A 22610-nucleotide genomic window follows, 5' to 3' on the forward strand; every position below is an offset into this window, starting at 1 on the left:
GGGGGGTGTGCCTCCCTCTTGCGTTGTTTCGTGCCCTCCCATCTGTTTTATCCACAGTGGCAGGCACTTCTACCCTAAAGACAACCTGGAACAGCAAAATAACTGAAGAGATATAAAAATGTCCACACTCGTTAACAAAAGGTACCCATTTTCCTGAGATGCCCAAGTCAAAAGAGCTTCAGAGCTTTTCTCTCACATCCCATCAGTCCATCGGAGAGGCACCAAACAGAGCACAGCACCTTGGCTGGATGGTGTTTGGGAAATGCCCTCAGCACCCACACTGGTACAGAATGAACACAGCAGCAAAAAAACCCTCTTCAGGCAAAGCTCTGCCTGCATTAGCCGGAGTCTTGCTCGGTTTCCAGGGGAAGTGCCAGCTGAAAAGGCAGCAAATGCCATCAAATTTAACATTGCCATCCTCCCTCCCTCAGAGGAGCTGCGAGTGTTTTGCCTGCTCACTTGTATGTGCTTTGCTATTAACCTGCTGCTTTATTCAGTACAAAATTAATTAATTAATTACACACCTCTGCTGCTCTTTTTATTTTCAACACTCTTGAGGTAAAATAACGTCAGTAGATCCCCATCATTTGCCCTGGCTGAGTTCTGTGGTTAAATGCTGCTGTGTTAGGTGGGATATGGGATAAACTCTCCACAAGTCCCTGACCCGAGGTTATGCTGAGGAGGGTGACAAGTGACAGGGACCAGAGGAAATGGCCAGGGGGATTTAGATTGGATATTGGGGAAAATTTCTTCATGAAAAGGTCATCAAGGGTTCAGTGATCTTATCCTTCACCCTTAACTTGTCAGACCCCAAACCCACAGTCCCTAAATGCAAACCACAGCAGTGGGAGTCCACCAGGGCTCTGCAGTTCCACTGCCCCTCTCCCTTAACAGCAAATCCACCCAATCCTCAAAGCCACATGGAGGCTGTTTTAAACATCTAAAAGCAGGAACCTGGACTCCTGCCACAGCTGCACTGCTCCTTACAATGAAAAAGAATTTTTGGAATTACAATATAGAAACATACACAGCTTTTAAATGCTTTTTTCTTAATTATTTCAAATTGCATTTTGTATTTCCTTAAAAGAGGCGTTTCAGCTCTCAGTGCTGTAGCTAAGATACTCTTCCTCTGGGCAAAGGTGGTGCAGTAATGAAATCAGCAGATGCAAATTACAAGAGATAACAAGTCACCCTGTTAGAACAACAGACAAAAGCATCTTATTGGGGTGAGAAAGAGAGCTATAAATAGGCAGCTTAATCCATTTATAACCACAAAGCATCCTGAGGTACCTCAGCTGATGTGGTGCCATTTGAGGTATTCTTCAAGGGAGGATGTGCCTCAGCAGTGACTTCCCTGAGGCTCATTAACTTGTTTTGGAAAATTCCTAAGTCATATTTGGCTGCACTTCATGTTAGATGGAACATTTAAAATTAATTAAACCGTGCCATATGGTTTATAGGTATTTTAAATGTGTTAAAGACATGAGTAATACATTTTATAGGTAATTAGAATGACATCAAAAAAAGGTGTTAAAACATCTCAATTATGGTTGCAAGCTCCTGTGCTGTTGAACTTTCTAGCTGAGGCTTCATCTACTTTGATGCAATTTCCAATAGAAAAAAATACAAAACTAAAGAAACCCCAAGTGTTGACAAAGCCCAAGATCAAACAAAGGAAAATGCAGGATCAGGGAATAAACCTGAAAATGTCTATTGTTTAATTAAAACCAGTCACTTTTAGAGTGCTCTGAGCTACCTGCAAGCCTAGCTTGCCTAAAATAATTAAGCAGTAGGCTTATTAAAACCCAGATATAATTAATAATATTTTTTTTCTAGAATTAAAAACAAAAAGCAAACAATACACCAAGAAAAATCAAATTGAGAAAAATATTATAGTCTAAATAAAATCTTTATTGGTAAATTAGAAAAAGAGAAATGCTCCACTTTTTCCAATTACAAAACAGCAAATGCAGCTCAGAGCCTATGGAAACCCTAAACCCAAAAATAAAAAAAAAGCCCGCCTGCTGAAACATGAGACAAAACAAAGCTTTTAGTTTACTTAAAATTATTCAATATTCACACTCGGTGCTGGAACAATGCCAGGGAGAGGCTCAGCCCTGTGACACAAAAATAACAATACAGCCTTTGGCATTCCCTGCATCTACAGGTGTTTTTCCAACCCATTTTGCTGAAGGCCAGACATTTCCCCAGCGAATTCCACTTTCCACAACCTGCACCCTTCTGATACCCTGGTGAGTGGCACAAAACCTTTTGCCCTGTACAAGGGACTGATGCCTTCGGTTTTAACTTTGGTATTTTTCAAATCCTGCACTGCCTGGTGTGTAACTCTGGAGTTTCTTGTAGCCTGTTCACTTCTGCTCTCTCGTGGTAGGCAGACATAACAAAGCCTCTCCAGGCCTGCTCTCCAGGGACACCAAGACTGTCCTAGGCCCAAAAGTATAAACCAAAGAGCCTCTGAGAGGGGGGCAAGCTGAGGGGAAAACTGAAGCTTTAATTGGAGAATTAACCCTGATATGTAAATGAACCAAACCTATAAAAGGGTGAAGAACTCGTGACCTGGGGTCCACCTTGGGGTCCCTTCTTGCAGTGGCCTCTGGCTCCCCAGGGTACCTTCGAAGGCCTTTCAAATAAACACCCGCCTTATTCCCTTACTCCTGTCTAGCCTCTGTTTCTGGGAATCAGGACCATTGCTCCCCCCATGGTCCTGATCCAGCTGGAGACGGATTGAGGACCTGTTTGGCCATCAGATCACAGCGTCATTGACAAACTCATCATCTCTCGCTGACTCCTGACCAGAATCGGGGGAATCGATGCTTGAGGAGATCCTTTTTCCTCTAATTCACACCCACACTCCTACATGGAGGTCAACAGGATGGGGAGAAGGATTAAACAACTTCAGGACTGACTTGAGAGGCTCATGTTGGTAAAATTATACATTTATGTATTTAAATTTAGAGAGAGAAGACAGAATGGTGCCTCAGGATCCACTGAAACTTGGTGCCAATAATGCAACTGATAATGACTGCAAACCTGTCCATCTTCCCAAGGAAATGCTTTATTACTGAACTAACAGACATCATCAAACTCAGGAATCACTGCCTGTTTCATTTGTCAGATTATTCAGCAAAAAATGCTACTGTTTTAGATCCTTACTGATATGGTAATAAACAAAAACACATCCCTTTCCAGTTAGTAACATTTCAGTGCAAAGGAAGAGTGGAAAAGTGGGTGAAAACTGTCCTTTTATGCATCAATCAAATTCCAAGTAAATTAAAGCAGATTAATTAACAGGAAAGTCAGCAAAAAAAATTCCTATGCAAGTACTGGTAAGTAAATGCATTACTTTTCACATCACAGCACTTCAAACTGTAACACAAAATGAATAAAAATACTTAATTCAAACTGCAGGGAAGCTAAAATCATTAACTAATACTTATAAGTATCGTGCAATTCTTTGTCAGGAATTATTTCTTTCCTCCCTTAATTTGCCATCACTTGGCCACAATGGAAGCTGCTAAAACTGGAGTTTTCCTAAGGGAATTGCACTGGCAAGTCTTTCAGTGAAGTTTTTGCAGCATCTTCTCATCTTATTCTAGTCTTGGTAAATTTAGAAACATCTAGGAATAAAGCTGAGTTTGTTTAAAGGTGAAAAACTGCTGTGCATTTTCACAAAATCCTGTTTTTTTAACCCTCTTCCAGTCAGGTATTTGAGCCAGGAGCACAGAACCCACGACAGCCCACAGGCAGCAACTGTCAAGTACAATCTGACAATTAAACCCCATGTACATACATAAAACATTAAGGAATTCTTGGAAGGGGTTATGTCTGGGTTGCAGCATGTTTTAGTATTTATTCTGGTTTTGGTGAGTTAAACCAGCATCAGGAGTGTTTAACCTTGGTTAAACATCTAATCCTCCTTTTCTGGAGGATAAAAGGACAACAAAAATTCATCCCTCTGGAGGTGGAGGTGTCTCAGGCACCTGATAAATTTAATTCCCATTTTCTGTCTTTCCTCCTGCATGTTATCCTATGCTTTCACTTCTCTCTGCACTCCATTGCTCTTTAATCTTTAGCTCTCTTTATTCAAGATATTCTAAAAAAAAAAAAGAAAAATCACATACTTTGCAAAATTAACAAGAAACAAGATTGCATTCTTCAATGCTGAGTGATTTCTCAGCCCAGAGCTCATGAATCCATTTTGTATTATATTTTCTCCCCTCCACAACGCATACCATATTCAGCTCATTTAATTAAAATTTACTGAGTCATTATCCAAATCTTCTACATACTGAAAATGCAGAAGTATTTGAAAATAAATTAAGAATACAACCAACAGTGCCATCAAAATGAAACTCTCTCAGGCTTTACTAAAGCATTGTGGTCAGCACCTCGGTGAAACCCAAGTTGTCTGATGACAAGAAATTGAAGTATTTGTGCTTTATTTTTATTATTCATATGTGAGTTTTCTTAAGATATATAAATTCTATCCATGCTGCTGCAAATGTAATTAAAATTAAGCTCCTTCTGCCTCCCCACCTCTCCCAGGTGCTGTCCACACTGGACTTCTCTGAGCAGAATTACCCTTGTGGAAGGAACTCCATCCTCCTGTTTGCTGCAATTAAAAAAGAGGAAACCCTCCTCCTCAACAAACTTCACTGGAAATGTAGTTAATGGCTGAAAAATGTACTGCTAATTTGAAACCCTTTCCTGAATTGCAGGAATTGTAGAACTGCAAGAAAATCACGAATTGCAATTACTCACAGCAGACAGTAATGAACTCCAGGGTTTTCTGAGAAGAACCACACTCTGCTCTTCTCTGAAGGCGAGTTTACTTCATTTAGATTAATTCAGGATTACTGTCTTGTTATTGTGCTTCTTCTGGAAGCCATTTACAATATGTTGTCAAAAATATACGCTCTGGGTGATATTCTGGAACTACCTGCACTTTGCAGGAGCTACAGCTGTAATTTGTGTTCATAAACCTGAGCAGGCAGCATCATGTATGCTCATTTCTGGAAACTGAGCCCTGCTTTCTTTAGCCTGGTACCATCACCTCCAATGAAACTGGGAGGTACTGGTTTGGAAGGGCAACCTGAAGCAACCAGTAAGCCCAGCTCTGATGGCCAGGCAGACAGAAAGCCCAAAGCAAGATGAAAATCGTGGCTGAAACTCTCCTCTCCTGGAGATGTGGAGCCCTGCAAGGTCCAGCAGTGCCTGGCAGCTTTGACTCTCATGAATTGAACCTACACAGGCTCCAACAGCAGAGACAGGCGGATTTGGGAAGGATACCATTCTACTTGTCATGGACATGGAATGGGGACAAAAGCTAGGAATTTTCCTAAATGGACAAAATCAGGAACTACGCATTTTTCACAAGTGCTTTACAAAATCAGTCAAAAATTAAAACCCATCGAGAACCATCTAAAGGCAACAGGTATCGCATAAATTTAGGGATCGTTGTTTAATTTAATACATTAATATTATTTAATTAAAGGCTAGAAGTAGTGGCTACAAGCAGTGCTATTTTGAATGGGATTTTGCTCGCCTGCTTGCAGGCAGGCAGGCAGCCAATGAGGCTGTGGTACCATGTCCAGCTCTGCAACAACAGATGCCCCAACTTCTGCCAAATTGTCACATTTGACAACACTTAACACCAGAACACATGAAAACTCCTGTGGCCCCTGTGAACAAAGAGCCAGGGCAAAGATGACAGTGCCCAAAGCTTCTGGGTACAAGGAGACAGCTCCAGCCCTACGATGGAATAAATAAAGGTCTCCACTGCAGTCTCTTTAAGTTTTATCTATCTGGTAGCAACTTCTGCGTTTAAAAATTGCAAAACAAAAGCCCAGTGTGGTGTTTTACAGGAATAGCACCAGAAGAATTTTGTCTAATTGAGAAGCAGCTTCCCAGTGCCACCCAACAGAGGAGCAGGGACACATTCCTTAAATCACACCACACTGCCACGGCAATCCTCCTTCAAAACCCACATGTTTGGTTTCCTCAGTCTATGTCTGGCCTTCTGGGCCCTCCCTGTCCATGAATTATCCTGCCAAGCACAGTGTGACACCAGAGTGTTCCAAGATGCACATGCACAGCCATCCTGTCCCCACTGCTCCCAGCAAACACTGTGACTTCCCACGGCTGTTGCTGTGAGTGCAGTCGTGTCTAACTCAGACAGAAAGGCTGACCTGGGGCCAGAGTGAACTCCCAATTAGTAATTCTGGCTCCTCTGAGTGTGCACAGCCTGTCCTGACTGCAGCTGGAATGCCCAAAATGCCACACTGACTATATTCATGCTAAATCAGACCTGTAACTATCTTAATCACACCTTTCCTCCACGGAGCTTTTTTGCTGCCCCAGTTCACTCCCTGCAACTCCCAGTCTGTGTAAATACTGAACTGTAGAACAGAAAACCTAGAGAAGTCAGCAATCCCCAGTGTGGGAGAGATGCAACCCAAAAAGCTGCTCCAGAGCAGAGGTACAGCCCCGTACTGTCTCTTTACACAATTTAACCAGCACACTTGTGCAGTTTCAGTTTATGACTAATTCAGTAATGCTTTAACGGTTATTACTGGAAAAAAACCATTTACATGTTGTTGGAAATCAATAGCTGGGGGCACGGGTGAATCACAAACCCTCCCCTGAGAACTACAACTCCCAAACACATCCACTGTCACATAAACAGTGATGACATCTGTCATCCCTGCTACGATCACGGCTGCTTGAAAAGAACCTGGAAGGGCATTTTCCTTTTCTTGTCGTGTTTCATCTGCTATTCTTGACCTCCCAATTAACTTTTCTTTCTTCTCTCAGCCATATCATCACCACGGCTGTAACACACCTCGTTTGCCTCCCTGCCAACATTTTCAGAGCATTTTGCTGAAGGCTTTTAGTACTGTTTTACAGGCTTTGCACTCCCAGTTTTCTATCAGCACCTGGTTCTCTCTAAATCAGGCCCAACTCTACATTAAACTGGAAACAAAATCTGGCCCTTGACCTTAGAGAAAGCACTACACTTGCACTCTCAGTGCTCTGATACCATCACAATGAAAAAACAAGCAAAAACCCCAGGCCAGCCAGACTTCAGAGAAACTTTACAGCTGTTTGGATCTACAGCTGACACTACTGCATAAAATGACACACAAAAGCTCCTTGTAAGATTAAAACAAATAAACCAATGTAACATGGTACCTTTCATTTTCGTGTAGCTGCTCACCTCCCTTCTTCCAGGAACATTTGGCCTTAGGGAAAGCTTTGGGTTTGCACTCAAAATCAACTGTGCTGCCTATTTGAACCTGGATCAGTTTCTTCATTGGACTCTTGGAAAAATCTGGAGCAGAAGCTAAAACAGAAGAGGTAGTAATAGTGAAATAAAGCACTTTTAATGGTATTAATGATACTACTATTTAGCACTTACACGAGCACTTCTCAGATTCCAAACATAATTAACACCATTCATTAGTTCAGACAGATCTTCTATTGGACAATTCAGCATTTCTCCTCCTTATCCTATTATTTTGTACCTCATCCTGGTACCAAAGGTCTCAGCTGTGAGCAGGTGAACACCCAACAAGGCAAGCACAGAAGATTGCAGAGACTGAAGCTCAATGAATCCAAGGAATGCTCAGTAGCTGCCCAACTGAATGCTCTGCTGAAAGGAGCAGATTTATTTAATATATCTAATAAATATCACACCAAGAGTCTCATTAAACCTCAGGGAACCAGTAGGTTTCCAGTTCCACGTGACAGTGCATGTCAGATGACATGAAACAACAAATGCAGCTCATTCTGAGGGAAGTTTTCATTAACTACCAGTTTAGAAAAAGCTCGTGGCTTCTCCCTATAGTAACACTTGACTTTGAAAGGAAATTCAGTGTTTGAGGAGACCAAGGCTAAGGAGCACGTGCTGATCAACCACACAAAGGAAACAGGAACCTGTGTCCCCAAAACACAGCACAGTTACAGCTTAGTTTTGACCTCACGTTGGAGGGAGAAACTGCTCAAGTGTGTGTCAGCCCCAAGCCCAGTGTTCCCCTCCCCAGCTGTGACCGTGTCAGACCCCAGCACAGGCAGGCTGGGTGGACGATGCCTGTCAGCCCCAGAAGGGCTGCACACAGAGGCTTTTAAAGGTGCCTCGGAGCCCCACACAGAGGTGAGAGCTGCTGATGGAGCCAGCGCCGCCTCCACACCACACCAGAGGTTTTAAACCTCAGCCCCAAGACCAAAACCCCATCCCTGCTCTTCCCGTCGTGAATAATTTATGCTGTTCTGTTTCAGATGAAGGATTGGCCTGCAAATCCTCCGGCAGTAGATGACTCAACTCCTCAGCTCTGCAGATACAGACATCGGGTTGACAAAAAAGTTTCATTTCAGTGACAACAGCTGAGTGAGTTAAATCTGAGGTGCAATCCAAGGGGGTGTGGAGAGGGATAATGAGGTTTGTGTTTTAGGGAAAAAAGGAACATCTTACCTACAACCCTGAGCTCTGCACTCGAAGAGATGACACCATGTTTATTTTCAGCTATGCACTGGTATCTGCCAGAATCTGTCAGATTTAGATTTGATATTGTAAGTGCACCATTTTCAATTTGGATCCTTCCCTGAATATTAAGAAAAATATCTTTATTGATGATTTATTTCCTGTGAAAAATTTAAAATAAGTAAGGAATATAAATAGGACAGCATAAATACAATGAATAGGGTAAATGCAAAAGCAAAATCATGAACACACTTCTAAAAGAAGTGACACGACTGCATCATGGTATAGCAATGGTGATCAGATATGGAGACCTGGAAATGCAGTGTATGAAAATAATTCTTCAAACTTGCCCAGTCGCACCAAGGTTTGGCCATCTCAAATACCCTTTTATTTCTCCAGAAATAGGGACAGAATGCTACCAGCCCCCTCAGACAGACCAGACTATCCAAACCGTGCAGATGGCACTGGCATTTCACACTATTTAGAGATCTCACATGTGCCACTTGCTAATGAGCTCTCTCTAATACTGTGCAGAAAAAAATTCCATCAGCCATTAAATGAAAGACACAAACTTAAATGCCCTGGAGCCAGCAAAGCTGCTCAAGTATCTGCCTGGGTCTTCTCACCTTGCTTATTCTCAGAAAGCTCAATTACAGTGAGAAGTGACTAACCTGAGTGGCAGAACTGGTGAGAAAAGGAAGCAGTGAGAAAACCACAGGAGCATCAACTTTGGGGAAAACCAGAGACACAGTAACAGACAAAACCCCAAACTACCTGCCCAAAAGTATTTTCTACGGGCTGTTCTTTGGGTCTGGACACGGCTTAGCAGGCCCAATGCGATCACTCACTCCCTGCCTTTTGCCAAGGGCAGCACCCACAGCTGGCCCAAGCACAGGGTGACTCCAGGACAGCTCAGCTCCTTCCTGGACAGGTCCTGTCCCAGCTGAGTGCGAGGGGTTCATCCAGAGAGACAGAAAACAATCCCAAAGAGGAAAAAAGCCTGAGTCTCCATGGCTTGATCTCCTCTGCAGCATCCCAAGCTGCTGCTCTTACAGAAGATTTGTTTATGGAGAAGGGGAGCTGAGGGGAGCAACCCCAACAGATGTTTGTGAAGGAGACCCACCACGAGGGATTACTGCAGTCAGGGAGCAGAAGACACCTGATCACTGCACACAGAGAACTCCTCTGGGCTCTCCTCAGTGCTGGCTCTCCAACAGTTGGTCCTTCAGTATTTCCAGAGGAAGTCACACTTCTGCCCTGACATCACACCAAAAGGCTGGACACCAACACCCCAAACTGGAGAAGTGGGGAGAGTGAGTGATTCCAAGATATTTTTGCACTTCCTGAGGTAAAAAAAGCCCATTACCTTAGTGACTCTGCATGACACAGTAACAATGCTCTTAAATCACCCAGAGAAGATTTTGTGCTCCCTCATTTAACCTGTCCACAAAACACCACCATGCCCTTTAGCCAGCATGGATGTAAGAAATGCTTTCCCATGCTCTGCTCATTTTTCAGAACCATCCAGTGAATTCACCCAAGCAGTCACTTTCTTGCCCAAATGCCAGCACTGAGCACAAGGCACTGGCCCAAGAGCAAAATCCTTCCTGCAAAAGTGCCTGTAGTTCATATTCCTGGTAACCAGAATGGGGCTGTTTTCCAGAGAAGCAGTGAGATTTAAAATCAGTAAGGAGTATCAGATCCTGTTCTGCGTTTCTGACCTTTCACCTTCTAAGTTCAACCTCTTTTCCCTGTCACCAAGTGCATTACTTCCTGTTAATTTACTAAAACAACTGCATGAAAGCAAACACCTATGTTCTTTTGCTGTTTGTGTTCCATTCTTTGCATCAAGTAAAGCAGTGGTAAACCCATGAATCGTTAGGAGTTTTGTCAAGAAGTTGGAAAATATTTCCTTACTACCTTTAATGAAATGCCAGCTACAAATACATTAAAATAATTCAAGCTCTCCATCCCTATTTATAATTCTTTATGTATAACGTTATTAAACTTCCTTCTCCAGTCATTCCCTACGTGTTTCTTTCTGTGGTTCTATTGTTGCTTTTGAATCTGCTTTTAGCTGGAATATTTCTGCACGACATAATCTGTCTTTGTAGCTTTAGAAGTCTCATCAGGATGCTCTCGAAAAATACAAACCCAGTATCAAAGATTTCTCCTCTAATTCCACAGCTTTAATGAATTCTCCTGTTCGCATGAACATTGTTAATTTTACACAGCACCAGGTTTTCAAAACAGAATGTCACCTCTATTGCCAGCTGCTCTCCATTCTTCAACCACCTGTAGGATGGTTTGGGCTTCCCACTTGCTCTGCAATCCCAGTACAAGGTGTCCTCCACAGCGACTTCCACATCCTTTATGGGCTGGATCCAGTGAGGTTTTGCTGCAGATAAAATACACATCAGCAACAAAGACCCTCACAAGTTATTGCTCCACATCAAAGGGTTAATTGGCACAGAACTCATCAATTTTCTGCCCAGACTCATCTGTACCAACAGAGCTTCCCACTGGTCCTGCTCCAAGCCCCTAATGAAACAAATAACTTATTATTCCTTTTATACATTTTTATTATGAGCAGTAAATCAGAAGAACCAGAAGAAAATTGATCACTAAAGCTGGACTAGTGAAACCAATATTAAAATCACTAATGATTAAACAACATCATTTTGCAATCGAGGCAAATGTAAGAGAAAGGCATTAATGGTGAGACTGAAATTAAATAAGTGATGTGGCTAAATCATCAAATTAATGCTGAAGAGAATCCTTTAAGTCCTAAAAAAAAAAAAATAATGGTATGTAAGCCTTAGTGCTAAATACCATTTAAATTGTTTTCTAATGCAAGGCAGCACTTAACTGGATGAAAACATGGGTATATGAGACTGTTTCTGAAAGCAGAAGACTTGGCACAGAATTTGGGTAATGCAAACCAGTAGAAGAAAGTCCATAAAAATCACTATTTTTTAAGCCAAAATTTGATGCAATAATACCACACATCCTTCAGAATTACCCAAAATACACTTAAAACTGTAAAGATATTTAAAACATCTGTTACAGCTTTCACAGGAAGGAGAAAGCTCACTTGGCAAATAAACATCAATGCATGAAAGACAACAGTAGTTTATTCTTTTATTCCTTTAGTGCTATTTCACACATCAGTTCAACACTATTTCATAGGTAATTTGTGAATTTTCTTTGAATTTATTTAATTTACTAGAAAGTTCACAATCTCAGTCTATGCTATTTCTCCAAGAAAAGATAAATTCTGGACATTGCCTACAGGGAAAAGATAAAAGAGTAGGATGAAACTTGGCTGCAAACACTTAGCTATGGGCAAAGAACTTTCCAGAGTCAATTCGCTTATCTTAAGTGAGTCATTCAGGAACGTCTTGTAACACCCTCACATGAAAACAACCAGGAGAAAACAAGTCCCTGGTGATGCATGAAAACATTATTTAATACAGAGCTTTGGAAGCACAGAAGGTCAAATTAATTCCTGTTGAACTTCCCACTACAGTGGAGTTCCACCAGCAATTAACTCAGGCCAAGGAAATTAATGATTTGCCTGTGGCCATGAGGGAAGTGAGCGCAGCTGAGAGCTGAACCTTTCCACTGCCCCAGGCACAGCACCAGCCACGCCAGCTTTGGATGAGGGTTGGCACTGATTTCCTTTTAAAAGGTTCCTTGTTTCCTAGCACCAACATCTCCTCTCCATCACCGGCTCTGCAATGCAGTGAAAAGACCTCAACGTGACCACGTACACACCAGGCTTTTATGATAATTATTAACTGATTTATGTAGCCATACTTAGGGTTAGCTTCTTACAGAAGAACTTCCTAAAATGTATTCATTGAGATATTAACAACTAATAAATATTGGAATTCGACCAATATTTGCTGACAGTGAAATACTCTGATACTGCAATTTTTTTCCCCACATCCCCATGAGGATTAACACCTTTCACCGATTTGGGGATCATTTATTTTTTACACCCTCTTTATCGAGGTCAGCTGCGAAAGACAGGATGACCTGATCTTTGTGTCACATGAATGTACAATTTCACCAGTATTAACTGGGGTAAAATCTTCACAGTTCATGTCAGAACACTGGAGTTCAAGACAGAGCTATTGCTTTATCCCACATTGTCACTGGGAGTATTTACCCCACATGTTTCAAGGGAATGAAGGCTCAGGGCTCCATGTAATGAGCTCCCTGCACTTTGCACACCTAAATACCTATGCAACATTCAGCAGTGCTTGAATTATGATGGATCCGTACACGTGGAATATTTCACATCTGCTGCCTATCTCCACTTCAAAGTAGGTTAAATATAATCTATTTTCAAGATTTAAAGATCTTGGATTCAATTCTACCAATAAGAAAAACATTGTCTACGCCATAAATCTTGTTCTAGGACTCTGTGTCAGGCAGTCTCCATAGGAAGGTTTCCCAAATTCCCACACAATACAATAAAGCAGAAATGCACAGTACAGCTTCCCAAGGCACAGTGTGAGAAATTCCTGGTGCTTGCCTGTCCACAATAGAGTGTTGATGGACACTTCAGTGATTTCCTTGAGGAAGCCTCTTTTTCTCTTCCAATTACCGATGGAGGTGTTCAGCAGAAAGAAAAACACCCTTTCAATCTGTCTTTGAAAAAGAACAATTCAACCAACCAGCTCAAAATTGAAAAGACAGCTCAACAGGGGCAATTCCAGCTGGGAATACTCTGACTTCTGGCCAGGGTAAAGGTGGTTCATGCACAGACAGAAGGTCAGGTATCAGCAGCTCTGATACTGCTCCGATATTCTTGACACCGTCTGAAAACAGGATCAGGACCTGCCAAGCCCAGCACTGCCCCTTTCTGTTGAGCTCTGCCTCAGGACACTGAAGGACTCTGTATGAACAGCTTTATTCCTCTCAAGGTCTTGTCACTGCCAGGCAAATTTTACTGCCCAAAATACCTGATTCCACCATCTGTGCTCCTGAAGGAAGGCTTGGTAACAAAGCCTCATTATTCTCTCCTGGAACTACTGCACAGTTGGTGTGAAACCTGCATCTTCCTAAGGAAAGAAGAAGGAGTCACTTCTCCCTCCTAAAGCAAGGGACAGGGAAGCAGGCAGCACATCCTCGCTGACATGAAAAAAACAATATAAAAATAGACACTGTCCTGTAAGCTGAGAGGTTGGAAGTTAATTTTAATGGAGCTCATAGTGCACGGTTTGAGACTGTGACAGGAATCCATATTTTGGGATAATATTAAGAATTCTTCGGAACTTGCTGTGCAATCTTCATGAAAGATTCATCTGGAGCTCCCCCAGGATGAAAGGCTTGTAAGGTAAGTGATTTTCTAAAGCAGGTTAGCCGTCAGCTCCATGGCCAGTCACTTGGAAAAGCACCAGCCTGGATTTTGCTTCAGTTGTTTTAGCCTAAAATATTCCTCGCAGTTCTCCCGATCCCAGAGGCAAGGAGAGAACAAGTGTGCAACTTCATAAAAAAGTATCCCAGGGAGAGGCTTCTCTCATCTTTTTTTGGTGGTTATGATGACCCTTCTCTTCCAGGCAGTTGGGCCTGCAGGAAACAACTGCTGCTTTATTACACTCCAGGCCTTCCCTGTAGGCCGAAAGGGAAAGAAGAACCATTTTTTCAGACTTCTACAAAATCCTCTGTGACATTCTGGGAGTTGATGTGAATGCAGACCAACTGCAGCGATGCTCCTGGAAGCAGTGGCCGAAGAAGTGACACTTCGGGATTTGTAAATTATTTGTGGACTAACCACGCACGATGCATCAAAACACGTGTTTTTATGTATGATTTACTCCAGAGTTAAGGAATTCAATAAAAATCTCGTTGTAATTCTGTAGGCCAGGGGAATAGAATGAAGAGAAGACAGAAGTTCAGGGCCATGACTCTTCCAGGGAGTTCTGTGCTCTGCTGGGACCCAAAGCCTCTGGGAAGCTCCTCCAGAACAGTCCCTGACTGCGATTCACACGAGCGGCTGCTGCTTACACTCCTGCCTTTCCTCTGACATTGCCACTAGGAAAGCTGGACTGGAAATCTCTGAAACACCTTTGGGGAGCTCAGCAGTTGGGCAAGAAATCAGAGGCGAAAAAACTTCCCAGAGGAAGCAGCTGTGAAGCAAATGGGGAGAAAACCCACCCGGAAAGTGTAACCTGCAGTTTTCCAAGCAGTCTGCCTGGAAGTCAGGCTCTGACACTCCCACTGGTGCCTGCTGCAGGGATGAACCCTTATTTCATCTCAAAACTCCAAGGGACTTCACACATGAATAACTTTTGTTCTGATAAAACAGCTGGGCCTAGAGAAGCAGCTGACACATCCCTGAAAATGTCCATTTTTGGACTCCCATTCAAAAATAAAAATGCCCTCAAACAACAGGCAATTCCAAATCCCTGGGGAAAGCTTTACTATGTAAAAGAAGACAAACTATTTGTCTGTGCAGCAAGAAAATGATATTATTAGACAGTATTAACAATTAAACTCTAGGCTGATCAAACTCAGCAACTCATTGGTATTATTATTTAGTCATTTACAGCTTTGTTGTCGATGTTTTGAAGACACCTCTAAGCACAAGACAGAGTCAGGCTATCAGATAAAACCTTTACACAGAGAGGCTCTTCCTCATACACAAATAACACAATTTCAGTTTAATTTTGCTGGTAGATTATTCCAAAAAAGCCCCCCAAAATATACCAGTACTTTTGATACAACAAAAAATAGACGTAGATTCTACTTATTCTGGGGGGATTTTGTCTTTGTTATCACACACCAGCACTGCAGAGCAAAAGGAGAACAGCAGCAGAATTTCCTCCTCCCTCTCAAACATTTTACCTTGGTACTGTCAAGCAGGACTTCTGGTGTATCAGCATGGGCTAATTAAGAATATATTTTCTTCAATTATACTTTAAATAAATTGCTTTACGTATCTTTACCATGCTTCATGTTTAATTGCATCCTAAAGCACAAGAATGCAATTGTTTCATTGCCTCTCATTCCTCTCTGCCATGAAGCATCTCCATGGATTCTTTTTTTTTCCATTATCTCTTTATGGGAAGCTAAAAGTGATGACAAACGAACACACTAATAAAGGGAAAGCAAATTATTTATATATTCATGTTCTACAGTCAATCAAAGTTGGATAATCTTGTCCTATTTTTAGCACAATCTGAACTCCCATGAATAGAAAACTGGCATTTAACAAATGTTGGAACTGTAAAAAGGACAAAAACCTGAACATTTAACGTCAGACTTTTCTTGATAAAATCCTTGAGGAGAAAAAAAGATTAATAGTCAGTGAGTATTGCAATGAAAGAACCCAGAATATCTGGTTTAGAATATCTATTTTAATTATCAACGTCAACTACAGGTTGAGAGTTGTATTTAAAACACACCACAATTTTAATAAAACAGACTCATTTCATTTTTTTCAGGATGAGAGTTCCAGATGCAACAGATTTGTAAGAATTCTCAAGCAGGTAACTATGGACAGGAGTAAAGTTAATCCTGTGTTCAGGTGCTTTGTGGCTTCAAGGCTATTAATTCATTCTTCGATGAAGAGGCAGAATAGCATAGAAAACTTACGTGGGGGGGGTTTTAACCAAGCAATTCATACACTGGAAAACCTGATTTTCAGATTTTAAACATTCCAGTTTCAGCTCATAAAACAAATCAGAATAGGAGCGTTTCACTTCGCAGCACAGCAATGAATGTTTCAAGCTTCTCTTTAGGACCTTATGTTACATCTACAAAGAATCCTAAAAGTCTGCAAGGAAAGAAAAACCTATTTTTTAGGCACATGAAAGATTTTTGTCAACATTTTTTCCTCCTAAAGATTTCCTTTTCACATTATTTCACAATGACAACTTGCAAAACGTTAACCCCAATCCCTCTCACACTGTTTTTTTTCGGGGTCAGGCAAAGACACGCTTTCTTCTGCCAAGAGGAAAATAAATGTTGTCACTATTGAAAGAAAAAGACATTTGTACTTTTGTAATGTCTATATGCTTCTGTGTTTGATAAGCAGACACGCCTTAAACTTCTACCAGTGGAGTGTTTTAACAGCAGCCAACATTCCCTAACAACACCAGATCTGTGGATTTTTGACAGCATTGGTATTTTCTGGCACAAGAGTGATTTTTTTACTTTATGTCTTCAGTATATTGCATTAGTTTCCTCCAAATCCTCATCTGCTTTCAGAAAAACTTCCTTAAATATTGATCTTTTACTGGAAGACTGAGTGGGACGTGGTTAGATTTCTTTACCAGACAGATTTCTGGGCTTTGCCATCAGATGAGGCAGCAATCCATCACAAGATACTATCTTTAGTTATAGAACATCATTAATCTACAGAAAAGAATTAAAATCCTTCAAATTATCATAAAGAGTTAAAATGATCCTATCCTGAACCCGGGCTTGTTGGAATTCTATCTGCAACAACAAAGCAAGTACCAAAATAAGAAAGATTACTTAAATCTATTTAATTCTGCAGAATGGGTTCCATGGAGCAGAACAAATGAAATGAAACAGTTGGAGTGCCATTACTGCCACTACAGGTCTCATTATTCTTTTGAAGATAAACATCCATATTAGGACGACTCTAACATGGGCAGACATTCCTACTGGAGTATGAACTCCATCTGAGGGTTCAAATCCCTGCCTAGATTTGCAATGAAAACGTTCCCACTGATTCCGTTGTTACAGAACTGCAGCTGGGTTGCTTTTATTGATTTGCAACATTCTTTATTTCAGCTCTGTGGCCTCTTAATGAGCAAAGCAGAACTTGGGAAGCAGGGCAGATACCCCCAGGAATGGCCACTGTTGGAACTGCAAGGACTGATGAACAAATCTCCTCTAGTTTATATGTGATTTACACTGATGTGTCTCACAACTGCCCCGATTTAACACTGGCATAGGAATGTTGAGCCAAACTGATGTACAAACTACAACTTTGGAACTTTCAAGCAGCAAATAAGGTCACTTAATAGAACCAAATGCACAGTGCCAAGTTTGGAGTGGCAGAGGACTCTGGCAGGTGAAGTAGCTTGGATCTACTGCCCGATGTTAATCACAGGATTTCTCAAATGTCGTAAGTACAATTAGTTCTTGGAAAATTCCTGTTGCTTCAGGTCCCCTGTCCAACCTGACCTTGAACATTTCCAACAACGGGGCATTCATTCAGTGGGAAGCTTTATTTGGAAGTTGGAGAAATCGCTTTTCCTTCCTCCTTATAAAATCTGTTGTGTCTTAAACTAAAATCTTCATGGACCAAAATCTCTGTGTGTTCTACCAACCAGCAGCTCCCCACGGAGAAGTAGTAAAGAACCTGCTCCCAGCTGCAGAGGGGCTGTGCTCTGCGCCTTCATACAACTAAAAACCCATCTCTTTGCTCAAATACTCCTACATGAGGGAAACATTCCAAGGCAGAGTCAGAAACACTGTTTAAATTGCCAGTGAAGTAAAGAAAATTATATTTGCTGAGATCTGGCTTTAACAAAAATTGTCAATTACCACTTTGCTGCAAATCACTCTCGCTTTACACCAGCACCAGTGTGCTTTGCTGATACTCATTCCACTCTATAGCCTTAAATGCACAAGAGACTGCCTTTCTTCCAGCTATAAAATTTCATATTATTTCATTTCCTATACTGGATTATATCCTCCCATTTATTTACTCATTTTAGAATAAAATTGGCTGTTTTGAAAGCACAGGATTGAGAATATCCATCAGTAATCTTTCCACAAAGCAAGACAAAATTTGTACTTGCCATAAATGTGAGGCCTCAATGATCCCCCAAATAAATCCAATCGACTAAAAATTGAAGGTTTCACCAATGGACCAAGAAGTGGTGTTTAAAAAAAAAAAAAAATTCCATCACAGAAAAAACCAGACACAAGCACACGTTGCTTTACTCTCAGCGACCCTGGTGAGCTTTAAGCCATTTCTCAGAGATCTTACCAAGAAACTGGTGCAGAAGTTCTCATTTTCTAGGAGCACTTAAAATGCCACGTGGATTTTTAAGCCCAAATGCCTGATGGAACTGCAGAAGCTGGAAATTCCAGAGTAGCCCAGAGCAGCTTGTGTTTCACGTGTAAAGAAAGGTGGGAGAGGGGGAGAACACAAGTTTCCTACCATAGTAAGTGAGACGTCCTCTTGCAATGTTTTTTCCTCTGGAATTTTCAGTGATACATTCATACAGCCCTGCGTCCTCCTGCTGGAAATTAGGGATTTCAATCATGCCATTGGATTTCCTCAGCTTTATTTTACTTGGAAATGGCAGCCCGTCAGTTCTTCTCCAGTTAATCTGAGGCACAGGGCTAAAGAGAGAGTAATGAGATTTTAAACAGTTTTGCTTAAAGTCCTTGATTGTCATAATGAGATACTTAAAGCAAACGAAATTCAGCAGTGACTTACAGGCTGTGTTAAAAGCAGCAATCACACTGTACATGACAGATGGTCAGACACTCTGGCACCTGATTTGCATTCACTGCTGATTCCTGCACTGCACTTGTGGTACCAAATTTGTCAGGATTAACTATGTGAATGCCCAAAAATTGCAAAATTTCTTGTAAATCAGCACTGGCCTCCCCTGAAGACAGGTGAGATTTACCAGTATCTTCCACGGAGGGAGAATCCAGGCAAGTCTTTTCAAACTGCCATCCTCCAGCAGCCCTTTATTCCCTGATTTGCAAACTTTCCCTCCCCTCACCAGCGAGCCAAAGCAATAGTATGTGATCAAATTATCAATCTGATACGGGCCCCTGACAAAGCTGCCTGCAAACAAAGCACACACTGGTGAGTAAACACATTTACAGAAACAGAAATGCATTCTCAGATCATCTGTGAAAGAGAAAAGGTATCAGTTGTGAGTGAAGCATCATTCAGAGGAGAAATGCATTTTAATCTTTATTTTGGCTATAAAGGAAGAACAATATTATGAAAGCATCAAGTACATTCAAGAGGAAAATTCAGACAATTTTGTCACAGACTTGAACACCATTTCCTTGCACAGAGAAAAGAGACTTAGTTCAAAGGTCATATGCAAAACCACACTGAATCTACTCAAGCTAATTTGAAGTGAAATGTAAATTCCTGCGCTGCCAACATACACATCTTAATTCTGAACAAAATCAAAATACACTCCAAGACTCTTTGCCCCCTTATTTCAGGGCAGGAGTTGTGATAACCAAAATCAGGTCTTTGGAAAACACCAGAACAACTGCCAGAAGCCCACATCTCTCGTACAGGTGAACCCTAAGGTGCTTCCATTTTCAATGAGGATGAAAACTTACTTTCCTAGGGCAAAGCATTCCAGCTTCACAGTGGAGCCTTTGGCTGCAGGGAGCGTCTCAGGGAACTGAACCTCTATTTTGGGCTCGTATTCTCCCATCACACCTATGGGACACAATTGAGAAGGTCAATTTTTGAAGGTGATGTTTAAAGGCTTCTTTTCCCCTCTCTTTCGCAATTCAAAATCAAGTTTATTTCTCTCACGCTCCACTTATAAAGAGGAGCACAGTGAAATCAGGGACAGAGTTGGGAGGGGAGCACACAACAGAGTTTATCTTTGTAGAAAGCAACCAGTGTTTGGACAAAACACGAGAATTTATGCTGCAAGAGCCAAAAACGCTGAGTGACGCCTGGAATTATCCCTGACTCCCGGTGTTTCCCTGACTCCAGGGCAGCCGTACCGTCCGTGCGCAGCACCAGGGGCGTGGGGGAGCCCAGCACGTGGCTGTTGGTGGCCGTGCTGGTCACCACACAGGTGTAGTTGCCCACATCTGATGGCTCCACCTTGGCTATGTACAGGTGTCCCGTCTCCTGGGACACGAAGCGCCGGCTGTCCTCCTGCACAAACGATGGATACTCATTGAAGATCCAAGCAAACGACAAGTCTGGGTTGGGAAAAAAAGCACAAGCAATGGGGTTTTGTTCAGCTTTTTTTTTTTTTCTTCAAAGATCAGGTCATTACTGTATTTTCCAGCACTGCATTATATACCATACCTCATTGTGTAACAGAGCCAATGACTGAGAAAAACAGATTTTAAAGAGTACCAGAAATTAGCCCCCCCCCCCCATTTTTTTCACCAAATCCCCATCTCCTCCAGGAGAAAAAAAAAGGTGAAAGAAATCCAGATTTTAGGTGTTTTGTTTAAATCTCTCTGTTTTTTTTTATCCCTGACATTTAATATGCAAGGAAATAGGAGCAGACAGCAAAAGCAAGACCAAACTTTGCTAAAACGGAAAGATTATTCACTCAGTAGCTACTTAACTGCTCAGCCAGATGCTTAGCAGGTAGAAACAGGACAGGAGTATCCACGTGATAAGAATGTCAGAAGAAGCCTAAATTCCCAGTAGGGCTCATCACACAGTAGAACTACTATTTCATTAAAAAATCCATAAAAAAATTTCTGTAAGGTATGGGAAAGTAGCCCTCGCTACCATTCATTAGGATTATTTGAAAGGAAAAAAAAAACCAACCCATCCCTCAAAAAATCAACTAGGAGATTTGGCAAAAAATCCACTAAATGTGTTTTGTTTTCTGAGCATCACTGCGAGCTCTGCGTCCAATTTTAATTGGCAAAAGCCCCTTCCTGTGTGAGGCCACGTGTTTGTCTCACTCATTTCCTACAGGATCAAAGGAAATACATTTTTAATGGTGTTCCAGGCAAGGAATAATTTTTCACCCACGTGCCACTTATACAGAGATTACAGCTTCTGGAAGCGCTAATTAGCGACGATTACAGCTTGATTGACCTCTCTTTGCGTTCCAGTGTCTGCAGCACTGGCACTGCCCCCACGAAATGGAGATCAACCCTTCCTGCCCAGCTCTAATTTGAAGGTGCCCAAATTCAGGTGTATCATGAAATGGAAAGGTGACACCTCCTGAACCCTCGACATCTCCCGAGGCTGCCAAAGCCAACAGGACAATTTAACACAAGGTAAGAGACTGTGCAGGTGAGAAAAACACTCAGTAAATGAAATTATTTGGGCTGCCTAATGCAAAAAGGGCATCAAATGAAATGGCTGATCATTAAACTGCTTTTAATTTTCTTCTATCAATATTTAAACCTCTTTCATTAAGATAATTTTGCAGCAGTGGCGTGTGCCAGCCATTAACAGGCTCAGGACTCAGCCCAGGAGTTGAACTTCTATCATATTTAGTAATATTTATTGTCAGAAACAGAACCATAAGGAGGAAAAGACCTTTAAGACCATCACCCCTGTGGACCTGCAGCATCTCCTCAGGAGCAATGATGGCTTTCACCCTAATTCCTTCCTCCAGAACTCAAGAAGTGCAATTAATTTATGGAAAGGAAGGCCAGGAAGGATTTGCCAGGAAACAGTGGGGGAATTATTGCAGTGGGAAGCACTAAATCATTTTAAAAAAAGCAAAAAGAGAGTACACCTGAGGAGTTTGAAAGGCACTACAACCTCTGAGAGAGTGAGGAGCGTATGGTCTTTCTACATGGGAAGGGCTAGAAAAGAGAGGAGAACTCTTTCTGCAGAAGAACTGGGTGGAGAGAGTGATCACAGGGCTGAGGGAGAGGCTGCACACCAAGTTAGGTACCAAAAATGCCCATTTTCAGCTCTACACCAAACCCAGACACCCACAAGACACAGCAGTGGGTGACACCAGGCTGTACTGGTTCTGATACTTATTGAGCTACTCGTGTTTCCTTGCTGAAAATATTATTTTATGCTTAAAAAACCCGAGAAAATGAAAAGAAAAAACACGTCCAAAACAGTGCAAGGGGATGGAGAGATCTGGAAAATAAGCAGCTGCATTTCATTCCTATGATATCAGGTTAAGCCAAGAGCAAACCCACTGAAATCAGTCCCTGGGATGATGGAAGCCATGCAAAGCATATTCCAGTTTAATTGGATCCTCCAACAGCCTATGAATAAACACTCCTGGGAACCCAATTCCCCATTCAACACAGATTTTCACTGACTCTTGAGAAAGACCAGGGTCTTTCTTTCCCTGTGCCCCACCACCACTACCTCATTTTGTATTTATTTTCCTTTACGAAATTGTATTCTTATTTTCCAAAGTAAAAAAAAAAAGAAACCGATCATATTAAA

At 41.7% G+C, this 22610-nt stretch overlaps 1 protein-coding gene across 2 annotated transcripts in view; it reads right to left on the bottom strand.

Moving 5' to 3' along the window:
• CNTN3 (contactin 3) overlaps positions 1-22610 on the bottom strand; it is a 94219-nt gene that overhangs the window by 16637 nt on the left and 54972 nt on the right. For both annotated transcript variants that reach the window (XM_017747244.1, XM_017747243.1), the window contains 6 exons: positions 20216-20419; positions 19817-19919; positions 18657-18841; positions 10762-10898; positions 8492-8621; positions 7213-7363 (listed from right to left, as the gene is read on the bottom strand). In XM_017747244.1, coding sequence (XP_017602733.1) covers positions 7213-7363; positions 8492-8621; positions 10762-10898; positions 18657-18841; positions 19817-19919; positions 20216-20419 — 910 coding nt within the window. The remainder of the gene's footprint in view (positions 1-7212; positions 7364-8491; positions 8622-10761; positions 10899-18656; positions 18842-19816; positions 19920-20215; positions 20420-22610) is intronic.

This window comes from Corvus brachyrhynchos, unplaced genomic scaffold, assembly GCF_000691975.1.
Source record: "Corvus brachyrhynchos isolate BGI_N302 unplaced genomic scaffold, ASM69197v1 scaffold91, whole genome shotgun sequence".
NCBI lineage: Eukaryota > Metazoa > Chordata > Aves > Passeriformes > Corvidae > Corvus > Corvus brachyrhynchos.